The sequence below is a fragment of the Borostomias antarcticus genome (assembly GCF_949987555.1).
Source record: "Borostomias antarcticus genome assembly, chromosome: 3".
Classification (NCBI taxonomy): Eukaryota; Metazoa; Chordata; class Actinopteri; order Stomiiformes; family Stomiidae; genus Borostomias; species Borostomias antarcticus.
The window spans coordinates 28,035,267-28,058,269 of NC_140236.1; the positions used below are offsets into that span (position 1 = coordinate 28,035,267).

General features: G+C 44.6%; 1 protein-coding gene across 1 annotated transcript; it reads right to left on the reverse strand.

Moving 5' to 3' along the window:
• Window positions 1-17,635: 17,635 nt before the first annotated feature.
• btf3l4 (basic transcription factor 3-like 4) lies at window positions 17,636-21,711 on the reverse strand. Its single transcript, XM_084436368.1, has 6 exons — window positions 21,653-21,711; window positions 21,011-21,072; window positions 20,107-20,220; window positions 18,631-18,832; window positions 18,082-18,141; window positions 17,636-17,986 (listed from the first exon to the last, which is right to left on the reverse strand). Exons 2-6 carry the CDS (start codon window positions 21,062-21,064, stop codon window positions 17,940-17,942), a joined length of 477 nt encoding a protein of 158 aa, XP_084292494.1. The 5' UTR covers window positions 21,065-21,072; window positions 21,653-21,711; the 3' UTR covers window positions 17,636-17,939.
• Between the last annotated feature and the right edge of the window lie 1,292 nt (window positions 21,712-23,003).

Here is a 23,003-nt window from a genome sequence, read left to right on the forward strand (position 1 = left end):
AACTTCCAAAGATATGAGATGAACTCCAAGGTCAAGGTACATCAGTGTCAGATCGCACCATCCGTCGCTGTGCCAAAGTGGACTTCATAGAAGACGATCTAGGAGGACACCACTGTTTAAAGAAAATCATAAAAAAGCGAGACTGGAATTTGCCAAAATGCATATTGACAAGCCACAAAGCTTCTGGGAGAATGTCCTTTGGACAGATGAGACAAAACTGGAGCTTTTTGCCAAGTCACATCATGTTCACAGACGCAAAAATGAAGCATACAGAGAAAAGAACACTGTACCTACTGTGAAACATGGAGGAGGCTCAGTTATGTTCTGGTGCACAGGGTGTCTTGAATCTGTGCAGGGTACAATGTAATCTCAAGACTATCAAGGCATTCTGGAGCATATTGTGCTGCCCAGTGTCAGAAAGCTTGGTCTCAGTTGCAGGTCATGGGTCCTGCAACAGGATAATGACCCAAAACACAGATAAAAACACCCAAGAATGACTAAGAGCAAACCATTGGACTATTCTGAAGTGCCCTTCTATGAGCACTGATCTAAATCCTATTGAACATCTGTGGAAGGAGTTGAAACATGCAGTCTGGAGAAGGCACCTTTCAAACCTGAGACAGCTTGAGCAGTTTGCTCACAAGGAGTAGACCAAAATACCCGTTGACAGGTGCAGAAGTATCATTGAGAGTTACAGAAATTGCTTGATTGCAGTGATTGCCTCAAAAGGTTGTGCAACACAATATAAACCATCATTTTTGTCCAGGTCAGTTTCATTAGTTTGTTATTTTAAAGTAATTATGTTGAACAACAATTCAAAAGCAATAGCTGATTTTCATTGGTTAATTTTCAGTAAATGTGTATTTATTATTACTTTTGTCAGTTTCAAGTTATTTCAGTGACCATTGTGGTTTTGCTTTAACGGAAGGATACCAACAATTTTGTCCACATCTGTAAAACTGTGCTTTGCGCACACGAGCTACTGGACTGTTCCTCTCTAACCATGACATATGTAGACTGGTTCACCTTCGACACTCTTGTGGTCTTGATAACTTGACCTATACATGACACTATCGGAATTACAACAACATGTCTAGGTGCACAAAACACCACTGAATGAGAGATATTCTCTGGCGGGCATGTAACGCTGGTGGGTGAGTTCAGCTGAACTGAGTTATCAGCAGAGCTGGGTGAACTGCAGAAGAAAACTGTATCAAGTCCCGAACACCAGAGCGTTCGCTAGCTCTCGGTCCGATTAAATATAACTCTCTGCACATGCGCAGTCACTTACAAACCGGTAATAGGCTAAAGCAGGGCATTTATCAACTCACATTGAACAGGTACTCAGAACTACAATGAAACATTGATTGAATAAATGCATGCATACATCAGAATGTCACACAGAAACATCAGGGACTTTCCTACACACGCACCCCCTACAGCGGAAGGGAGAGAGGGAGGAATCCATACAGAAGGGCACAACAGTTAACCTTGTAATAGGCTATTAGGGCTGCAACAAACGACTATTTCAATAGTCGAGTAGTCACCGATTATTGAAACGATTAGTCGACTAGTCGTTTAATTTACTTTTTAATTTTTTACAATAACTGGGATAAAGGAGTAGTAAAGGGAAAATGCATGTTTAGCCCTGTTTTAAGGTTACTTATGACCATAACATTGGCTCAGATCAAACCGTTGACAAAACTAGCACTTTTGAGAAAGTCTGATAATTGCTCTACCACCGTTTTGGTCATACAATGGATGTGGGTGGGCACCTTGAAAAATCATTCAAAAAGCATGTTAAACTCTCAATTTCAAAGACAAGAAACTCACCGAGGTGTTAGTTGGCGTTCTGACATATAATTTGCCATAAAGTAAGATTCTAGTTCATCTGGAAAGGCTTTTTTAAATATTTAGCATATAACTATTTAGTCGCAGCACATATGTGTGTAAACTTCCGCAAACTAGGTAGCCTAGCAACATAAACAATAACAATAGCTACCGTAAGTAGTTCCGCTTCCTGAATCCCCTCTGCGGATTGATCTACACATCTACAACGGTCGCTTCAATACAAGTCAATGGATTTCATAAAATGATCAATAAAACCCTACAGGATTCATACTTTGCGGCGAATTTGATGTCAGAACACCAACGGACACCAATTACCCCCTCGGTGAGCTTCTCGATTCTCGTTAATCGAGAGTTTAACATGTTTTTGAATGATTTTTCAAGGTGCCCACCCACATCCATTGTATGACCTAAATGGTGGTAGAGCAATTATCAGACTTTCTCAAAAGTGCTAGTTTTGTCAACGGTTTGATCTGAACCATTGTATATGATCAGGGCCGGACTGGGTGAATATTTCATGCCGGGAAATGTAGCACCAGTCAGGCCACGAGCCGAGCCGACGCAGATTTGTTGACGTGGGGGGGTCAGGCCATTCACCGCGGGCCAGGCCAGTTGGCGCACCAGGCCACCGGGAAAATTCCCGGTGCTCCCGATGGCCAGTCCGCCCCTGTATATGATCATAAGTAACCTTAAAACGGGGCTAAACATGCATTTTCCCTTTACTACTCCTTTAATGTCATGAATATAAAATGTCTCTCATGGTATTTAGCCATCAGCTTTAAATTTAGCAAGACAAGAAAGAACAAACTTCCATTCAAAAATGCTTGTTTTACCCTGAGTGAATTCTGAACGCTATTGCGCAATGCGGGGGTGGGGACAAAAAAAAAATCCCTCAGGCAATCCAGACGACAATAACAACAATTAAATTTGTTGGCGACTATTTGTATTGTCGATTAGTCATCGATTAATCGACTAATCGTTGCAGCCCTATAGGCTATATGCACAACTCCAGTACTTCCTGAAATTAGACATGCTTCTCTATTTCCTGTCCTACACTATTGGATGAAGTGATTAATCAGGTGTGCCTGACTGCAGCACAATGATCAGGCACACCTGAATAATCATTTCATCCAATAGTGTAAGACAGGAAATAGAGAAGCATGCCTAATTTCAGGAAGTACTGGAGTTGTGCATATAGCCCATTACCTATCAATAATATCATGATATACAATGTAGTGGTCCATCACACTGCAGTGTCATAGAGAATAAAGAGAACCCACATTGACAGCCATGTCCTGAGGGGCTAGGGCCCTCCTGGTCTGTGGTGAACCAGTGGGGCTCCTGATTGGTGTTGCCATGGCTCTCCTCATCAGCGGTGAAAATGTGGGGGCTCTGATTGGTGTAGAGGGGGCAGACTCCGACTGTTTACTGGGCAGGATGTCATCTGCAAACCACACCCTCCTCTTACCCTTTGGAGGGGTCCCTGTGGAAAAGCAGTCCCGTAGAGTAAGAGCATGTATAATTGATGTCAAGAACATTTTTGCGCAACACACACTGTTCATGATATTCACTTTTCACACACTGTTCATGATATTCACTTTTCACACACTGTTCATGATATTCACTTTTCACAAGTGTTGAGTGGCATGAGAGGCAGACACGGCCCTCTTTCCCATCCAGGTGTGTGAGTCTGAACTTCAGATTGGAGCAAACTGCACAGAATACCTGCAGGCCACAAACAAGCACGCATGCACGCTCGACACACACGCACACATGCACACTCGCTCGCACACACACACACACACATACAAGCACACATGTACACATGCACGCACGCAAGCACGCGCACACACACACACACACACACACACACACACACACACACACGGAGAGAGCCATATTAGTCACAACCCTATTATGCTGCAAGAGCCTGTAATAATGCACTGCAAGACCCCTTACAAGTGCCTTACCTTCCCACAGGCACGGCAGTGGTGCCTCCTCTTCGTGAAGGTAAACCTGACCTCACACATCATACAGACCAGTGCCTGGGCGTCTGGGACCCACACGGGAGCTACCTCCCCCAAGACTAAACCTCTCTCCCTGGATAGAATACCGACAGGGCCTGGCTGTAGCTCGTTGTCCGGGACCATTGGGGAAGGCATGGAGTTCCCCTCCGCTCCCTCTTCGCTGGTTCTGTTAGCCCCCTCATGTCCATTAGTGCAGGGTTTATGGTTGGCTTTAGTCTGGCCCCATGGGTCATCATGGCCACTCTGGCTCTCTTCTAGTCCTGTGTCAGAGCAGGTCTGGTCCTGCGCCTCTTGTCCACTCTCCTCCACCTCCTTCTCCTCAATCACAGAGTCCTCCTTAGAGGGGTGTGTCTGGGCCCCATTCTCCCCCAACTCCACCTCTGGCCAGGCGGCCCTGGAGGGGCTGAGCACCAGAGGGGTCGAAGCCTCCCCGAACTGTCTGTCCCCCCAGGCGGAGAGGGTCGTCACCGTGCAGGTCCCTTCCTCCAGCTGTCTAATCAGCTTTTGAGACTGGCTCTCCAGCTGCGAGGCTGGGCTCTCTTTCACAGCCTGCCACGCTTCAACTCCCTCCGACTGGTTCTGGTCCTCTGTCCCTCCTGGACTCTGGACACCCTCTGAAGGGGCTTTCGTCTGGTCCTTTGATCCGATGTGTCCCCCCATCAGCCCTGGTTTGGTCACGTCCCCATCTTTGAGCACCAGAAGACAGGGTCTGTTCAGCCAGTGATGCTTGGCATCCATGAGTGACGGGGGGTCCCCTTCATCTATTCAGACAAGGGCGTGGAGATGGATCATTTACAGAAAATAAGATGAGCTCACATGGACGTCTACCTCACACACTCAAACCCTTCTCCCCTCCTTCTCAATATACACGCAACCATGGGCACGCACACCCACCGGCCATGAGATAGGAGAGCCTGTGTTCCCAAGGGTAATGATGGGTACAATTAAATGGTATGAGGCCATTTATCACCACTAATAGTTTAGGCTAAATCATCCAGTGAGGCCAATAGAGTGCACTACTACCCTTGGGAGACTAAGAGTAAGCTGACTCAGATGGAGAAAAAATCAATTGTGAATGAAACCACAGTGAAACAAGGCGTATGCTTGTGTTAACTATTTCATATCACAGTCATCGTGTCAATTTAAATGGTAGGCCTATAATTAAGATAGGCTATTTTTATGTTGAGAGGAAGCAAACTGAATATGTTAAATCTACGCTATGATATGGTCTAAATAACCTAAAATCATCACACACAAATACAAATCAAAGGGGAATTAATTGTGAAAAGGGAGGGTGGGGGTTATGTAGAGGCTGCTGCAGTAACTCTTGAAAGTCTTTGACGTGGGTTGATTTTTCTCAGGTAAAGCTGCATTGCAGCTTCATTGTAATAAACTAGCCCTGGCAGTTATGCCAAATAGTCGCTCGTGAGTGTGTAAATTGGCTTTGACGGCGCAAAAACGCCTATGGGGTTCAACCGATACAGCTGACTGAGCGCTTGCTTCGCGGGACAGTGACGCATAGGTTACAGCACACGTGCAAATGTTTAATCCGCTCGCGACCATCGACCACGGCAATGCGACACTTGCTCCTCATCCTGCTTCATTAACCGAAGATACAGGAATCCCTATTTTTCATCATCAGTGAATCTCATATGGTCCTCGTTTTCAGCCACTAGGAATGTTCACATAGACGCATTTCACGCATGTTTCTGATGCGCGCCTGTCTGTGAATGTGAGCGTCAAAATGCATAGTCAGCTATTTTCCCTATGACAAAAATACAGCAAGTCGCGTCATCTAAATAACTCAAGTGCAGCCTAACAGATGGAGAAATGTCTAAAATCACGTGAAATAAAATCTTACCCTCTGTTAGTGCACCTAAAAGGCTTTCATTCTCATCGTCCCGTGTAGTGAAGAACTTCAGCATTTTGCAACATGAGAAGAGAAGAAACGGCCGAGCAGTGCCTTGCTCACTGAAGAGGGACGTCTCCCCTCTCAACCCCGTCTCTCTTCTTCCCCACCCCACCGCCTCACTGCAGTTCTATCAACTCTGAGGTGAGCGTAAATATTCACCCGAAGCGCTACATTGCATAGCCTACAGAGGCTGCTATTCAGATCTGGAATCTTTAAAACGTATGCTTCACAACAAATTATACAATGGCCTGGGTGAATACTCGATTCTGATTGGCTGGAGGGGTGTGTATTATTTCTCGACAAATGCACGGTTAGAGTCTCATCACAGTTTTCACAAATCACAAATTAATGCGCTTTTTTCTCTCTTATATCTAAGCAATTACAATAAAACAGCCTTTTAATCTTAGCTCTACGACTGTAAATATGTCACTTCACTACTTTTAATATTTTCAGGCGAGAAAGTAACTAGCCTATGTATATTCCCAGTATGTCAGTTTCAGTTTCAGACCCCGATTACACTAGCCTACTACGTTTTCCAGCGTTTTTCCCGAAAAATACCTAAGTTTGCACCTAGCAATTACAATAACACGGCCAAAACGAAGCTTGAACCCGGAGGCGGATCGATATGGCCGGAGCTACATTTTGGAGGTCGAAATCCGGAGCTGCGTTCTAGTGTAATACCCAGATCCAGAGGCTTTTGTAAAAACGATAGGAATAGGGCTACACTGTAACTGTTCACTTCACATTAAACCAATCAAACAGGTGATTTACGAGTTAATATACATTTGGAAATAAGAATAACAGGAGTCACGCAAAAAACAGCAAGCAATGTAGGATATAGCTTAAACTGTATTCAATGTTTAGCCTACAGGTTCCCCCCCCAAAAAAGTAGACATTTCAAATGATAACCCAAACAAGAGTAGACACTTCAAATAATAATATTCTCTCTTCAAAAAAAAGTAACTGGCAAAAAGTTAAAAAGCCTTTATTGAGATATGGCGCTATACACGTGGGTAGGCTCCCCTGCTCAGTTCTTGTTCCTGACCAAATAGCTCCTTCATCACACCTGTCTGAACTTCCCAGCACTCCTACCCTTTTCCTTTTGAATAATATTCTCTATTCAATAATCTAATTCAGTCCAAATGTTCCAATATATAGTCCTTATAATCAGTTTATTTTATGTCCGTCATCCATTCCCTCATGTTATATAGCTCCAATAATATGATGAGGGTTCATGTCAGCCTAGGAATTGGTTTCTTCATGTGTGAGTCATTGATCAAAAATCAAAATAGGAATTGGATATGGAGTTTGGATAACTGGAAAAATTAGAAGAGGAACGCAGGAAGATGGGAGGCCCGTCTGTGGACGACCTGATGATGTGGTGAACCAAGTAAGGCAGGTTTTATCTATCTACTGTAGCTGTGCACAAGGACAAAGTTGGGTGAATGGATGGACTTAATTTTGTAATCTTGGTAAAGTTGACTGCGCTCAAAAACATGAAAGAAAAAAATTAAAATGCAGCAACACGTAGGATGAGATGGTGGTTGGGAAGCAAAGGGAACTGTTTAAATTAATGGCAATATACCTGGCTGGAGTAGCCTACATGAAGTTTACAACCATTCATATCTTACCACATACATTCATAGGCCTATACATACATACATACATACATACATACATACATACATACATACATACATACATACATACATACATACATACATAGCCTACATAAGGTGAACAGTTAGGTTATAATATCACAGCAGATTGAGATTGAACAATTAGAGATTTAAATAAAAGTAGGCCATCTTTTTGGATTCGTCACAAAAAAAAAATATTTTGAAAGCAAGGAATGCACACCAGACATGGAACACAAACGGGGATGGAAATGTATTTGTTGGGGATGGAAATGTATTTGGCCGCGTTTCCCGAAGAAGAACCTTCTTACGGAGTTAAGAAGGGTCCAAAGAGCTGAGCCTTAAGAAAAGAGTGTTTCCCGTACGCGTTCTTAGAGCCCTTCTTAGTGCCCTTCTTAGCACCGCGCTAAAGAAGCTTCTTTACAAGAGCTGTCCACCACCTCGGTACTGAAAGCAATCAATCGATGCCAGGCTAATCGATTGTTCAACATAATTGCATGCTCCTGAATGAAATTTTGATGTAACAAGTGGCGTTCTACTTACCCCATCAATAAAATAGCGCTAAAAATGAACATGCGGGGAAACGAGGCGCCGGAACGGGATTATAATACTAATTGCGAACTGAATCCACACATCTCCCATTGCCCTGCTGTTCTGCCTACCTATTCTATGTAGGATAACGTTATGTCCCATTCATTTGCAATGTGTATGTAATGTGCTAAACCAATTAAATAGTATTGGTCGCATTGCCCATTACAAATATGAAACACCAGTGACAGGTCTACTGTAGTTCCCCCACAAAAGTGTCATTACGCACGCAGCAGAATGTCTGAAAACATCAACTGACGCAAATAATGTTCAATAACTTTGATAAAAATCTGAAAAATAAGTCAATGAAAACATAAAATGAAATATAACATTACATGATGCTGTGACCTCAACATAATGGGGATAATAGATATGCAAGGAGAGCAGGAGTTGAAGCCATGCCCACCAAATATCAACAGCTCACCGATGCACGGGACAATGCGAGACCCTGTGACAGGTAGGCTAGAAATAATAGGCCACAAAGGACACATTCAAGATGGCACAACAAACTGCATGTAGCCTATAAGCAACAAAAATGGTCCAGCTGATAAGAGTATGAATACATGGCCAACCCGTGGTGGCCTGCAACCCAACGCACCAATTCCCCATTGCTCGTGTGTGTGATGACAAACAACAGGTGTATCCAAGTGGCATCACAACAAATTACGCACAGCTATTGGTTAATGCAGACTATGGTGTATGATGATCTGGGGGTAGTTGCACACATTTGATGGGGATGAACTACTGTATCTCATACTGTATGTGCATGCAGATGTGGGATGGTTGCATAATAATTATGGTCTTAATTAAACATACCTCAATCTGTGTCAGGAACTGGGTGTGGAGGATCAAGAGGGGTTTCAAAACATTTCTAGGTTTGGACCAGAGCAGTTTCTGAATCCCCTGGAGATGGTGACTCCGCTTATACAGCGACAAAATACAAATTTTCGCAACTGTATATCTCCTGGAGAATGACTGATGGTCACCCTGAGATTTTTGGCGACAGGTACATCATACTGAGGCTGTTCCCCTTCAATTAATCAAATCCTTTATTTAACCAGATAGGCATCATTGAGATTTAAATCTCTTTTTCAAGAGCGATCTGGCCAAGAAGGCAGCAGAAACAAAGTTACAGCAATAAAACATAACAACAGACAATACAGAGAGACAGACTTTCACAGCAAGAATCAGTTGTAGGGCAAGTTATAAAACACAGTTGCACTGACCAAGAGAACTGGTTTCATAGTCTTTTAAAATGGATTTAAATTCACCCAGTGTAATCAATCCTGGCAATTTCAGGTCCTTTTGCAACTCATTCCACATCAAGGGAGCAGCATATTTAAAAGCCTTTTTTCCTAGTTCAGTTCTCACTGTAGGAACAACCTTTTGAAGAGCATCTTGGGAGCTAACCCTAACTCCTAGATAAGGGGGTACCAGCCCAATCATGGCTTTATACAAACAAGTGTGTCTCTAGCCCACTCAGGGGCTGAGTTGTGGGATCCGTGGCGTGGATAGTGGCATGATGGCGAGACTCCGCCCCCTCGGGTCAGAGCTGGTCATGGACCTCTCTCCGGGCCACCCACCTGCCCCCACCAGTGAAGACCCTGTGTCTCTAGCCCACTCGAGAGCTGAGTTGTGGGGTCCGTGGTGTGGTGGCGAGACTCCACCCCCTCGCGTCATATTGGGTCGGGGGCAGTGGAGAGCACTCCGGGCTACCCACCTGCCCCCACCGGTGAAAACCGTCTTTCTCTAGCCCTCTCAGGGGCTGATTTGTGGTGTCCGTGGCGTGGACAGTGGCGTGGTGGCAAGACTCCGCCCCCTCGCGTCATATTGGGTCGGGGGCTGTGGACCCCTCTATAAACCCTTTATACACATTATTTGATGTGACCTTTCAATTCTCTTCACTTACATAAACAGTGAGTGTGTGGTCTCTGAAATAATAAAGAAATATAATGTATAACTAATAGAAATACTTACAAACTTACAAATAAACTAAATAGCCTAACTCAAATACTCATTGAATTGCTGAAACTGAACAAGGAACAGTCTATCTAAGCCTGTTGCTGCTCACTGAACAAGGAACACAGTCTAAGCCTGTTGCTGCCCTCCTGTGGCCGAAAACGGTAAATGCTCTTGTGGTAGCAACATAGAACTGCAGGTTCTGGGACCACTGGCCGTGTCCGAAATGCCTGCTACCTGCTATTTAGTATGCGAGAAGTAGCATGCTACTTCAAAACTGTGCCTGCTACCTCTAGCCTGCTATTTTCACCTGCTACCTCGCCTGCTATATTGGCGAAAAAAACGGCGAAAACCGTAGCATAGTTCAGAGCATGCTATTCCGGAAATCGGAGCATGCTACGCATGGATGTATTAATAGAACTGGATGCGGTGACTACGTTGACGCCTCGTTCTTGAGAGTGAAGCTTTTTGAAGGGTCCACCGACCCCTTTTGACATGCGCAGTTGTGTTTTTTTTAGTCACAGGCATGCGCAGTTGTGATTTAACCACGTGATTTGTTGACCCGGCCGCGTCCACAAAGTTTACACATTAATGTGGATGTTTAATGCGCGTTCACCGCTCTCCCCGCTGTATTGCGTGTCCCTGCATTAGCATTGTTAATTACCTGCCATCAAATCACAATTATGTCAAATATATCGTTTCGAAAATCGTCTCGAATTTCTTTATCCAGGCATCTTAGTTTTAACAGTTTCATTATAGCGGAGCAGGTCATATTTGCTCGTGTGTGGTATTTATTCTGTTCACAACTTCGCGATCGCACAGCCAGGCTACAGAGCTCCAGAAACCGTAGCCATAGCAGAGGAGCGACCGGAACAGAATGCTCCTGTTGCGGTACAGGAACACGGCTAATACTAGGGGAGTTTGTGGTGCTATTTTCCATTCGCCCTTGATGAATCCTAACACAAATCCATATCTATAACATATCCATTCTGATTCTTCTTCTTAATATTATTATTATTATCATAACCGTACTCAGCGAATGGAAAATAGCACCACAAACTGAGCTATTAGTGTCAGGGGCCGGAACGCGGACCCTGGACCCGTGTAGTGAGACCCCCGGACAGAACAGGCAGACAGAGGGGAGTGGTTGGCACTTGGCCGTTTAATAAATAATAAAATGGGGAGAACTGGTGCCACAACAAAATGGGGGAGGTGCAAACCAATGGGGGGTATGTATGGATGCGTGTGTGTGGTATGTACATGAGATGGGGAAACAAAGAGGGGTGTGTGGGTGCGGTGTGTGTGGTATGGGTATCAGCCGGAATGTGTTTGTGTATGTGCTGCGAGGCCCTACGAGAGGTGGAGGGAAGGGTCCGGGAACTCTGGCGGTCTCCGGTGGTGAGAGGAGGCGGAGCGGCGGCAGGCCCGCGGAGCTAGGGAGGTCCAGGAGGCGTGCGGGGAGCGGAGTCCGGGAGGGGAGAGTCGAGGGCAGGAAGCGAATGGGAAACGCGGCGCGGAGGCCGGGAGGACGCGGGGGCCGGAGAGGCGCGAGGACGCTGGACCTTCCGGGGGGGAACAAAAGAGGGAACACAACACAGGGAAAACAAATGGTTAGTCGATAAGTAAACTTTCGTAATAGATCAGGGCGGTAGCCGGCTCGTCTGATTACCCTAAGAGGGCTAGAAACGTCTGAGCCCCGAGCGATGGTTCCAGCGTCCTCTTGTAGTGGCTCCGCTAACAGGCAACAGCTGCAACGAGTTGGTCGGTGATTGCTGCTGCTGCTGCCGGGCGGAGCCGGCCTCTCCGGCAAGGGGTGGAGTCCGCGTCCTCGAAGCGTGTGCCTCACTGCCCCTACGACTCGACTCCCGGACTGGACCCAAAGACCGAGCCGGGCCCACAACAATTAGCCCTGTGCTTGTACCCGCAACAGGAGCTCTCTGGGCCGGCCACAATGTGATGCAGCTCGGCTTGGCATAGGGGGTTCTGGAGCTCTGTAGCCTGGCTGTACGATCGCAAAGTTGTGAACATAAAAAATACCACGTACGAGCAAATATAACCTGCTCTGCTATAATGAAACTGTTAAAACTAAGATGCCTGCATAAAGAAATAATTTTTCTAAACGATATATTTGACAGAATCAGTATTTTACGCAAGCTAGTTCTTAATGCTAATTCAGACACACTAACAGAGCGGGGGGGAGCTGTGAATGCGCATTGGAAATCCACAGGAACGTGCAAACTGTTCGTGAACGCGGCGGGGTCTGAGAAAAGCACAACTGCGCATGTCAAAAGGGGTCGATTCGGCAAGATGGCGCTGATCAAAATGTTTCAGGAAGTAAATCGCTTCCTGGCCCCTTGATGCTACGTCACTGTTCAGCGAAATTTTCAGGACAGCTGTCATGGCCGACGCCGGTGACTGTCACGCAGGGCAGTTTTTACGAAACGTTACCCATCACCTATTAAAATCTTTGCAGGTTTAGACAGTGTGTGGGTTTATGTAAGTATTGGCTAAATCTGTCCATGGAAAAATTATTTTTTTGATAGATAGTGTAGTTATAACGACACAGAGCTATAAATGCAGTTTTGTGTTTATATGTGAGGTAAAAATTTGATTTCGAGAACTCACGATGTCGTAGCTAACTAGCCCTGTAGCCATGGAAACGCAATGTTACCGGCTAAGTTAGCCAGCCAGTGGAGCGGTCGACATAACACACACATTCCCGTCACCTGACTCGAGTAACATGCTACATTTTCTCGCCTGCTATATCGTTTTCGTGGAGTAGTAGGTACTAAGTAGCATGCTACTTCTTGCATACTAAATAGCAGGTAGCAGGCATTTCGGACACGGCCACTGTCTATCTAAGCCAGTTGCTGCCTTCCTGTGGCCGAAAACGGTAAATGCTCTTGTGGTAGCAGCATAGAACTGCAGGTTTTGGGACCACTGCCTCTTGTGGTAGCAACATAGAAGTGCAGGTCAACAACAGGGCAGAGGCAGCCTGGGAGGGAACCAGGGAGTGACAACTACTGGGCTGCGTTCCGAATCGCATACTTCTACTTCTTACTACCAGTACCTACTACAGCTGCCCTTAGAAAGTACGTACTTTGCAAGCAGTAGGCATCCAATTGGGACATACTACCTTGTCATAACATTGCGCCTTGAAATTTGCCCACATCCGTCGCTGTCCATAATGCGACATTCGTCTACAGCTGTCACGACTTGCACATGTGACGCACATTTCCGCTGCGTACAGGATTGTGGGTCAGAATAACCAGAAAAGCCTGCTGGCTTGCATACTGCAAAATACGACCGGATGTAGTAGGACATCCTGGTATTTTTATCATACTGCATGTGGCATACTATGTATTGGGACATACTACATCCTGTTTTGGCATACTATATAGTAGGGTAGTGATGACTTTCGTTGTCTTTTATTATTGTCCTTATTCCAGCTCTGCGTTGTGTTTTTATTTCAATAAAAGACGGCCCCCAATCTCACACAATACCACACAGTCCAGTGTCTCCTTTTCAGGTGTATTCCAAATGAATCTCTCCAACACAGGATTTGAGCCTCAAGCAAAAGCGGTTTATTACAGAAGGTTGGACATACAAAAGACGATGGCATGGCCTAATGTACAGTTGACCTCTCTGTATGCCGTCTGGACCCAAATCAAAGTATTGGTCTCGTTGCAACGTTCTTATGTGGTTTGAGTGTCCCTCCTCCCTCGTCTCTTCTCCGATAAGACTGTCTCTCTGGTCTCTTCTGTGGCCTTGTTTTGTCACGTTAACCTACGCCGCCTTGGCACCCAGGCCTTTATCTCTAACCACAACAATGGTGTTTGGCCATGGAATGTCTTCATCTCATAAGTCTATGGAAGAGGGACACCGTTTCTTACCGAAAACTCAATCCGACAGCCATACTCAGAGGTCAATCATCATAATTAGGAAATAGCTAACAGGATCATATTAAAAGGCATTTCTCTGAAAATCAACCATATTCAACAGTAGTATGCGATTCGGAACGCAGCCCTGGAAATTTGCTATCCTAGGTGCACTGGCTTACAGCCACGCACAAAAAGAGAGCCATCTTGAATATCTGCGAGTAGATAGAGATGGGCAATTTGCAGTAGTATATAGAGTGCAATGGTGCACTCGATTGCCACACCTAGTAACAAAGCGTAAGGCAGAATGGAAAACAGTGTCCAGCCTTCTAAGATACTGGTCAGGAGCACTCATGTAGAGCAAATCACCATAATCGAGTTGGGGTAAAAAACGGAGTGGAGATCAAGTGCTTCCTAACCTGAAGCGAGAAACAAGACTTGTTTCTAAAAAAGAAGCCAAGTTTAATTTTCAGTTTAGTGACCAGTTTATCGATGTGTGACTTAAATTCAATGGTATTGGCACTAGCTTTAGACATAAGGGTATGTGACTGTTTTGAGCATGAACTTCTTGAGTTAGACTGCTTAAGCATAAGGCTAATGCCAGTACCAAAGGGACATTTTCCCTTAGCACATTAAACCTCCAATACAACCATCATGTCCAACCTAGGCTACTTGATTATTTCACACCTCCATATTTTTCCATGGCAGAGTCCTTCCAGAGCCTGTCATACATGCTCTGAATAGGGTGCTCAACCATACGGGCGTTTGTCCCAGACACATGCAGAGCCATCCATCGTGTTCTTGCTGAGAAGTATTCCAACGTGTGTTCAGCAGCTTTTTATTTACATTTCCATGAGAAGGACAGCAGCTTAGTCCGCAGGGAGGCCTACAAGCTGCTGCTAGTCTCATAGAAATGTACGACTAAACTAGTCGTACAGTCGTACAGTAGTCTACTTGCTGAAACTGCATTTGTGAATCTGAGTTGGGCATGTTTGAACTTTCATACAGTATCATTCTTTCTTTATCTTTCTTCAGTCTTTCATTTTCTTTATTTCAATTCACAAATGGCACACGTTCCATAGGTTACTCATTATCTTCAATCACATATTGAACATATAAAAAAAACATTTAAATAGATTAAATACACTAAATACTAGCTGTTATATAACTGTTAAATATTATTAAAGACTAATAATGAAGAGGGAGGAAGAGATGGAGAGAGAGAAAGAGAGAGACTAATAATGAACCCATGGACAAATTCATTGATGGGGGGGGGGGGGGGGGATGAAGAGGGGCTACTGCTGGCTGGGAGCTATAGCGGATTTGACTGAACTGAAACATTATGCTGCATAGCTGGGGAGGGTCTCCTATGGCCCTCAACTGCCCCTCCAAGTATTTACAGTACGAGGTGATGTTGTCTGGTGGTGGTCGAGGTTAAACCTTTAATACTCTCAGGTAGGGTCTTAAGCATGGAAATGTCTTGGACTTGAGCCTCTGTAGTAGATGAGCTCCTCTTCCTCTTGTAAGACGGGTCACTCTCACTGCCACAGCCAGAGGGTTGAACTGGGCCATCTGCCTTGGCTGGGGGCTCCTCCTTCTCCTCATTCTCATCCTTCTCCTCAACACTGGTCTAAAGCTCACATGTAGTGTGTAACATAAAGAAGGAAGAAAAACATATTAGGATATTGAACTTACTTTTCCCCCTGTCTTTTCAGTGTCCAAATACTGCAGAGGAGTGGCTGGAAGTTGCCCGTGAGATTGACCATACATGGCAGTTCCCCAACCGTTTAGGAGCACTGGACGGGAAACGCATAGCAATCCGACCCCCTCAAACAGTGATGCTGAGTTCTACAACTACAAGAAGTACAAGTATATTGTCCTCATGGCATTGGTGGACAGTAACTACAAATTTCTGTACACTGACATTGGCTGTAATGGCAGAGTATCTGATGGCGGCGTCTTCCAAGGATGTTCCCTTCAGGAGTCTATCGGGGTAAAAAAAAAAAAAAAAAAGCCAATATTCTGAGACCTGCCCCCCTGCCAAGATCAGATAAGATTACTCTGTTCTGCATTGTAGCAGATAAAGCCTTTCCCCTGAAACCCTATTTGCAAAAGCCATATGCCAGGAGAGGACTGACCACCGAGCAGCGAATGTTTAATTACAGGCTGTCCAGGGCGAGGCGGAGGGTGGAAAACGCATTTGGTATTCTTGCCAATCGTTGGCGTGTGTTCCTGACGACCATCAACCTAAAGCCAGCCGTTGTGGAGGAACTGGTGCTGGCATGTTGTGAGCTCAACTACCTGTGGGAGGGTGTGGTGAGCTGTACCATGTGGGAGGGGTGTGGTGAGCTGTACCATATGCCGCTGATAGACAGGTAGGGGCCTGACCATGGGTTTGAACCAGGCACTTTGAGGCAAGACCCTTCAGTATCGCCAGCTGCTCTGCCATCCTCAACAAACCCCACCCAGCAAGATAAACAAACCCGGGAAACCCTGACTCAGTACCTCAATTCAGAAGCTGGAGCTGTACATTGGCAACGGGACAAAATATGAAGTTCACTCGTGCGTTCACCAGGGGGTTCACACAAGTGTGAATGCACTCACGCTTACTCTCACTCCGTCACTCACTCACTCAATCTCACACACACAGGCAATAATAAACATTATTATTTACAATGTTGGATTGTGACTGCCTTTTCTACATGGTTTTTGAGGAACAGTCGCCGTAGGACCCACTCCTGTCTTACAGCTGGCTTGCCCCCCTCACTGCCTGAAGAAGGCAGCTTGAGGAACCTCATGGGAACCTCCCATTGTGTCCGCAGACTGTCCATCTTCTTTTTCTTTATTTTTTTTTACTTCATAGGCTATTCTGCAAAGACGATGGACTTTGAATTGACTTGCAGGCTCTCATACGGTTAGCATAGTCTAGTTAGCTGCCCATTTATCCTAAGGTTAGCTACCTAGCTAGTCATACAAACATTCATTGTTTTGTTTGCAAGTAGCTACCGACCGCTAAGATAACATTAAGGTTAACTCAGTAATAATGTTTCAGCCACAACGTTCCCGTTAGCTTGCCTGTAACATTTTCATAAACGTTTGCTAGCAAACGTTAACGGTTGATTATGTTAACTAACTTGGTCTATGATTAATTTGTCTCAACAAACGTACCCTTTGTCTGAAGGTAATCTACAATTGTATTGGCTGCATTTTGCTTCGCGATGCGGCAGGTGTACAGCTGGTATCTGACATCATATTGGGCAGGACTCGCCTCCCACGTATATCAACCAAAACGTTGACACTCCGTGGTCCAGAACGCCACTTATGCTCGACCGAATATGCTGGAGATGATGGGTTTTAGGCTGCTACCTAAAAAAGTTGCTTTGCTCGCGCGACATTGCCAAGGATAGTGAAGTACCGTTTTACCTGTCTGCCACTATGCCTACTTCCTCGAGACAACTATGAAACATCATCGCGTGTCACCAGCAGCTTAGTCATGATTAGGGGACGGATGCCAGCTGTTGGCCGATTTATGAAACGAATGCGGCTCCATGGATTTATGAAACTAACACGTTAGATAACGTTACTGATAGGAGCACCGTTTGTCCATGAGCTCATCAATATTTCGGTACTGACTCAATGACGTAACCAAAAATGCCGGTTCCCTTTACCCATCCCCAATGCTTATTAGCCTACTGTGAGTCTTGGTGAATCTTGACACATCTTTGGATGGCAGACAATGAGCAAAGGAGGTCTTCAAAACCATTGGCAAATGACCACAGCACTATGTAGAAAATGTTTATCCGCTTTATTTTGTTTCATAAACAAACAAACAAAATCTTAAGACTAGCTTTAATGATCACTGCAATCCTTATCAAGACTGCCAATGTGATACTTAATTATTAACCAATGTGAAGGTTGTTTTTAAGTGCACAGACTAGTCTGATAAGGACACCCTTGGGTCATTTGAAAATACAAAAGTCTCTGGTTCATGGGGATAGAGTTTGAATTGATATGTCTTCATAGCTAGAATAGGTCGCTGTCTTCACTGCAGTTCCGTGCTTTGTGTCTCGAGTCTTGAGGGGGGGTTGAATCAGTTTGCCTCGTTCTTTGACGCTTCATCAAAATTCTCCACAAGGTCTAGAGAGAGAGGACAAAAGAGGGTGATTTTAAAGCTTAAGCGATCAAACCATTTTTCATGAATTGTTTGACACTTGAGCCGTAATAGTCCATACCTGGAACATCGTCGTCTTCCTCTTCAATATCCTCTGCTTTAGGCGCCTTGTTGTCAAGCACTGCAACGTGAATAGACAATCATAACCACCAGGTATTATAGCCCAGATGCAGGTGCGTAATTTCACAGCATACCAGGCAAATCCTATAACTAGGCACCCCAAAGACATGCATGATGCTGTGCTATACATATATAGTATATAGTAAACTCTGCACATTGTATGTATGGCTGAAATCTGCATGGGGAGGCTTGGTAGGCTAGGAAGTCTGGGGGGGGGGGTTGGTAGGCTAGGAGGCTAGGTAGTCTGGGGGGTGCTTGGTAGGCTAGGTGGTCTGGGGGGACTTGGTAGGCTAGGTAGTCTGGGGGGGCTTGGTAGGCTAGGAGGATAGGTAGTATGGGGGGGGTTTGGTAGGCTAGGAGGATAGGTAGTATGGGGGGGGTTTGGTAGGCTAGGAGGATAGGTAGTCTGGGGGGGGGGGACTTGGTAGGCTAGGAGGCTAGGTAGTAGGGGGGGTTGCTTGGTAGGCTAGGAGGCTGGGTAGTCACCCACCTTGCCGGGGGAACTGCTCTGCCAGTTTGCGCAGGCTGGTAAGGCTGTCCGCGCCCAGCTGGCTGAGGATGCCAGGGAGCATCTCTGTGAGCTGCTTTGTCTCGGCGTGCCCGGTGATGGCGAAGGTGTTGGCCGACAGGGACGCCTGCACTTTGGGGTTGTTGAAGTGGATCACCGTCCCGTCGTCCTTGATCATGTTCACCTGGTGAGAGGCTCCAGGTTAGATGTTGGGGGACAGCGTTTCAACAGGTCTGATCCTCAGTCTTTCATCAATACAACAACCAACTAATTAATTGACTTACTGTACAATTGTCAAAGTGACCAATGTCCCCAGCATCAGGTATAAAAAATGTATTTATTAAATTTAATTAATTACAGATAAGAGAAATATGCAGGACAAAAAGGAGGAAAGATTAGGTACATTATGCAGTTATAAGTACTAAAATGTACGGTTACTATTAGGGATGGGCATCAATGATCGAAGATCAATAATTGATTGATAAGGATTTTGGTCGATCACAAAAAAATTTGCTCGATAATCATTAATAAATTCAGTGGAAATGAGTTTGTCTACGTTGTGTGTGACAAATGTATTTGTTGAATTAGTAGGCTACGCGATGACACAACAGGTTCCCGAAGTAACGGTAGCCTATAGTTGATGCATATTAATATTTAGCCAGTCCAGCAGCAGCGTCATCGCACAGCTTCTCGGGGAGCAATACGCAGCTGGCGCCACTGACATCCCCATTGAAACAGAAGTCGCCAACTTTCCGAGGGAGCCTTCTGTGAGCCTGAACTGCGACCCAACTGACTGGTGGAAATTGAATGAAGGCAGGTTTTCCAGGTTGGCCAAATTAGCGCAAACCTACCTCTGCACCCCAGCAACCTCGGTCCCCTCAGAGCGAGCATGCGCACAGCGTGCTGGAGCAACGATTGCACGCTGTGCGCATTAGTGCTGGGGCAAGTGAGGAAGCTATTTCGTTTCGAAAGACGTTTCTAAAGATCATGGCATGTGAAAACCACAACAGTTATGCTCTATGTAAGCACAACTAGCGATTCATCCAGACAGATTGATGAAAACAACCGTTTCGCGGCAGAAAATAGATTTTTAGAAGCTGCATTCTCGTTGCCCCGATCACCGCCATTACATGGATATACTGGCTCACGCTGGATTTTACATTTCTTCTACAGGCCTCCGAACTACACCAAAGTGATCTCGGTGAGTCAAACGTCTTATAATATGTCGTAAATGAGGTCCAGGTTGACAAAAACGAGCATTGTCCTTTAAGTTATCAGAACACAAGAAATAAAGCTATTTTCAAGGAAACATGCTTTATTTGTTATTATAACGCCTTAGGCGTTGTTTTAATGGGAAAAAAAGATGATCAATTAATCGATAGTTGATTGTTAATTCTTTCAATTATCGAAAAAGACATTTTGATCGTTTGCCCATCCCTAGTTACTATGCACATTTACCTCCTCAATTCCAGCAATGTTGTTGACAGCTAATTTCTTTAAAGAACTCTGCAGTTTTTTGTCATCAGCTGTTGCTGTTCTGTGTACAACCTTCTTCTTCCTACGTGCTGAACCCTGAAAACAAAGCAAATGGTAAAAAGTTAACATTCAAAGACCTGTAATGGTTACATACAACAGGGGTGGGGGTGGGGATACGTCCACCGACACCTTGGTTATGCTTTCCACGACCACAACTATGCTTTACATTTTGTGACTGCGCACCCACTACTATGCTACAATCTACTGCCACCAATGTACTGCACATGTGTGGAACGCGTCCTTCAAGTGGACTCCAGAAAGTAGCATAAACAGAACTACTGTACACTACATGTCTGTGTAATCCGCAGCTATCCGCGTACGTCTTCACTTAAGACCTCTTTGTGTGTTGCTAAGCATCCCCAAGTGACCAATTCAAATTCAATCAAAGGTATTTTGGGACTTTGTCTCATAACATTAACTTGTATACTAGCAGCCTAGCTTATACACTATGCAGATGTGCAGCCTTTATGAGACCAAAGATGCAAATCAAGGTACATGTCTTACAGTAAGTCACATTAGTCACACTGTAGCAAAAACAAAGAATGGGCAATATTAGTCTCCAGTCAAGAGCCATAATTTATGCTCTAGCCAAAAATGTTCTAAAAAATGAGTAATTACAAAAATGTCTTGCTTTGGTTGCCTCTTATGACTTGCCAGTATGACAAGGTCATAAGTAGCTAGCTAAAGTGCAGAGAGCAGATCCAGTCGACTAGGAGCAACCAGACTAGCTCATATTTCTAAACCACTCAATCGTCTGTGTTCATTCATTTTCAGAATCAGACTGACTTAGAACTGACAGTAAATCATAGCACCCTGTTCACCATACCTTTCCTCCTATCCGGACCTGGGCTTGGAGTTTTGCTAGTTTCTCTTGGTTCATATTTATATCTGGAACAGGGAAAGAGTAGTTAGCTAACTCAGAAATGGAGCAGGGAAAATATAGCATGTAATGTGAGAAGTGTGCAGTCCCAGTGCTAGTGGTATAGTAGCTAGCCAGCCATCTAGCTAGCTACACCGGCGACATGCCAAGTAACATTAGCCTAAGCTAGCTTGGGAGGGTCGTGTAACGTTAGCTAGCTAGTTAGCAAGCAAACTAGACAGCTACTTTGAATAGATAAAAGCATATTGAATAGAAAACGGCCTTGTGGATCAAATCAGTTTAAATATAATCTAGTTAGCTAGATACAACAGCAAGCTACCCACGGAGCGGATACAATGACATTAGTCTAACGTTATAAACAACAAGCCCAGTTCGATCTGATCAGCCTACTGCTGCCATGCTAGCCTAGCTAGCTAGTGCTAGCTCACAAAATGACAACAGTGGGCCTTCGGGCAAGACATAAGAAGTGTCAGTGCTTCTTTAAGTTAATAAGCATCTATGTCCGCCTGACAACATTCATCTTTTCGACTGTGTACACAACATCAAATGTAAAAGTCGTGTCAAGAGGTAATTATTATTGTACCAGACCTGATCCGCAGATTTCCAGAAGAGCATGCGGCAGCGAAAGATGGAGGATATGAGGAAGAAATGACGTCACTTACCATATGGTTTTCTGCTTCCGTGATATGAGCACGATTTTTTTTCTTTTACACTTTATTAAAGATAAAGGCATTTACATGTAAGAAATACAAAATACAACATTCATAATACAACAACACAAAGGCCAGGGGTACAGACAAAAGGGAGAAAGATAACACACACAAAAAAACCTTCAGTCAAAGGTCTGCTCTAAAATTAGTAGCCTACGGCGAGATCATGAAGTGACTGTAGGCTAGCACACTCCTCCTAGCTTTAGAGTTGAACAAGATATAGACCTCTAAAGTGTTGCTTAGTTTACTGGAAACCCCTATATGGCCTATATGAAACCCCGGAATGTTGTTTCCTATGAACTTTTCTCAATTTTTGTATATTGTGAATTGCATAATTTAGGCCTACTGTGTTTTGTTTTAATTATTTTCTGTATTTTGTATTTGCAGTGTTTTATGTTTTGCACTGTCATGTCTTTGCACTGTCCTGTTCTGCACCCTGTCATGTCGTTTTTAACCCTAGTCAAAGTTCTAGTATGTGTGAACCATAGGCTATACAGTACATGGCTAATAAACAGATCTTAGATCTTGAATCTTGAATCTTGGAATTTAAATGTCTAGCAGATGAGATTAAGCTTGGCTGCTAAGAGTTGCATGTTGAGCAATTTCATATTAATATATATTAATATATTCATATATATAATTATTGCAATTTCCATTTTTTAGCGATTAATTAGCTTATGCTACTTATTCAAATGTTTGTTTGTGATGTCCAGACATTCATCTATTGCAGTCATGCAACCTTTCCACATTAACATAAATTATAAATGAGGCCAAAATCAGGAAATGGCAATATTTTCACTTTTAGTGGACTAACCTTTCCTCATTAGAATACTGTACTTTACATAAATTATGTAATAATTAATTAGTGTAATTATTGTAAGTTGCTTTGGATAAAAGCATCAGCTAAATGACTGTATGTAATGTGATTAATCCGAAACCAGGAAATAGCTATATTTTTTGCTTTTAGTCAATTTAGAAAGGTTATCTACCAGCCCCAGACTGGCTACCTGCCCCAGACCAGCTACCAGCCCCAAACCACCTGCCCCATACCAGCTACCAGCCCCAGACCAGCTACCAGCCCCAAACCACCTGCCCCAGACCAGCTACCAGCCCTAGACCAGCTACCTGCCCCAGACCGACTACCTGCCCCAGACCAGCTACCAGCCCCAGACCACCTGCCCCAGACCAGCTACTGTACCAGCCCCAGACAACCTGCCCCAGACCAGCTA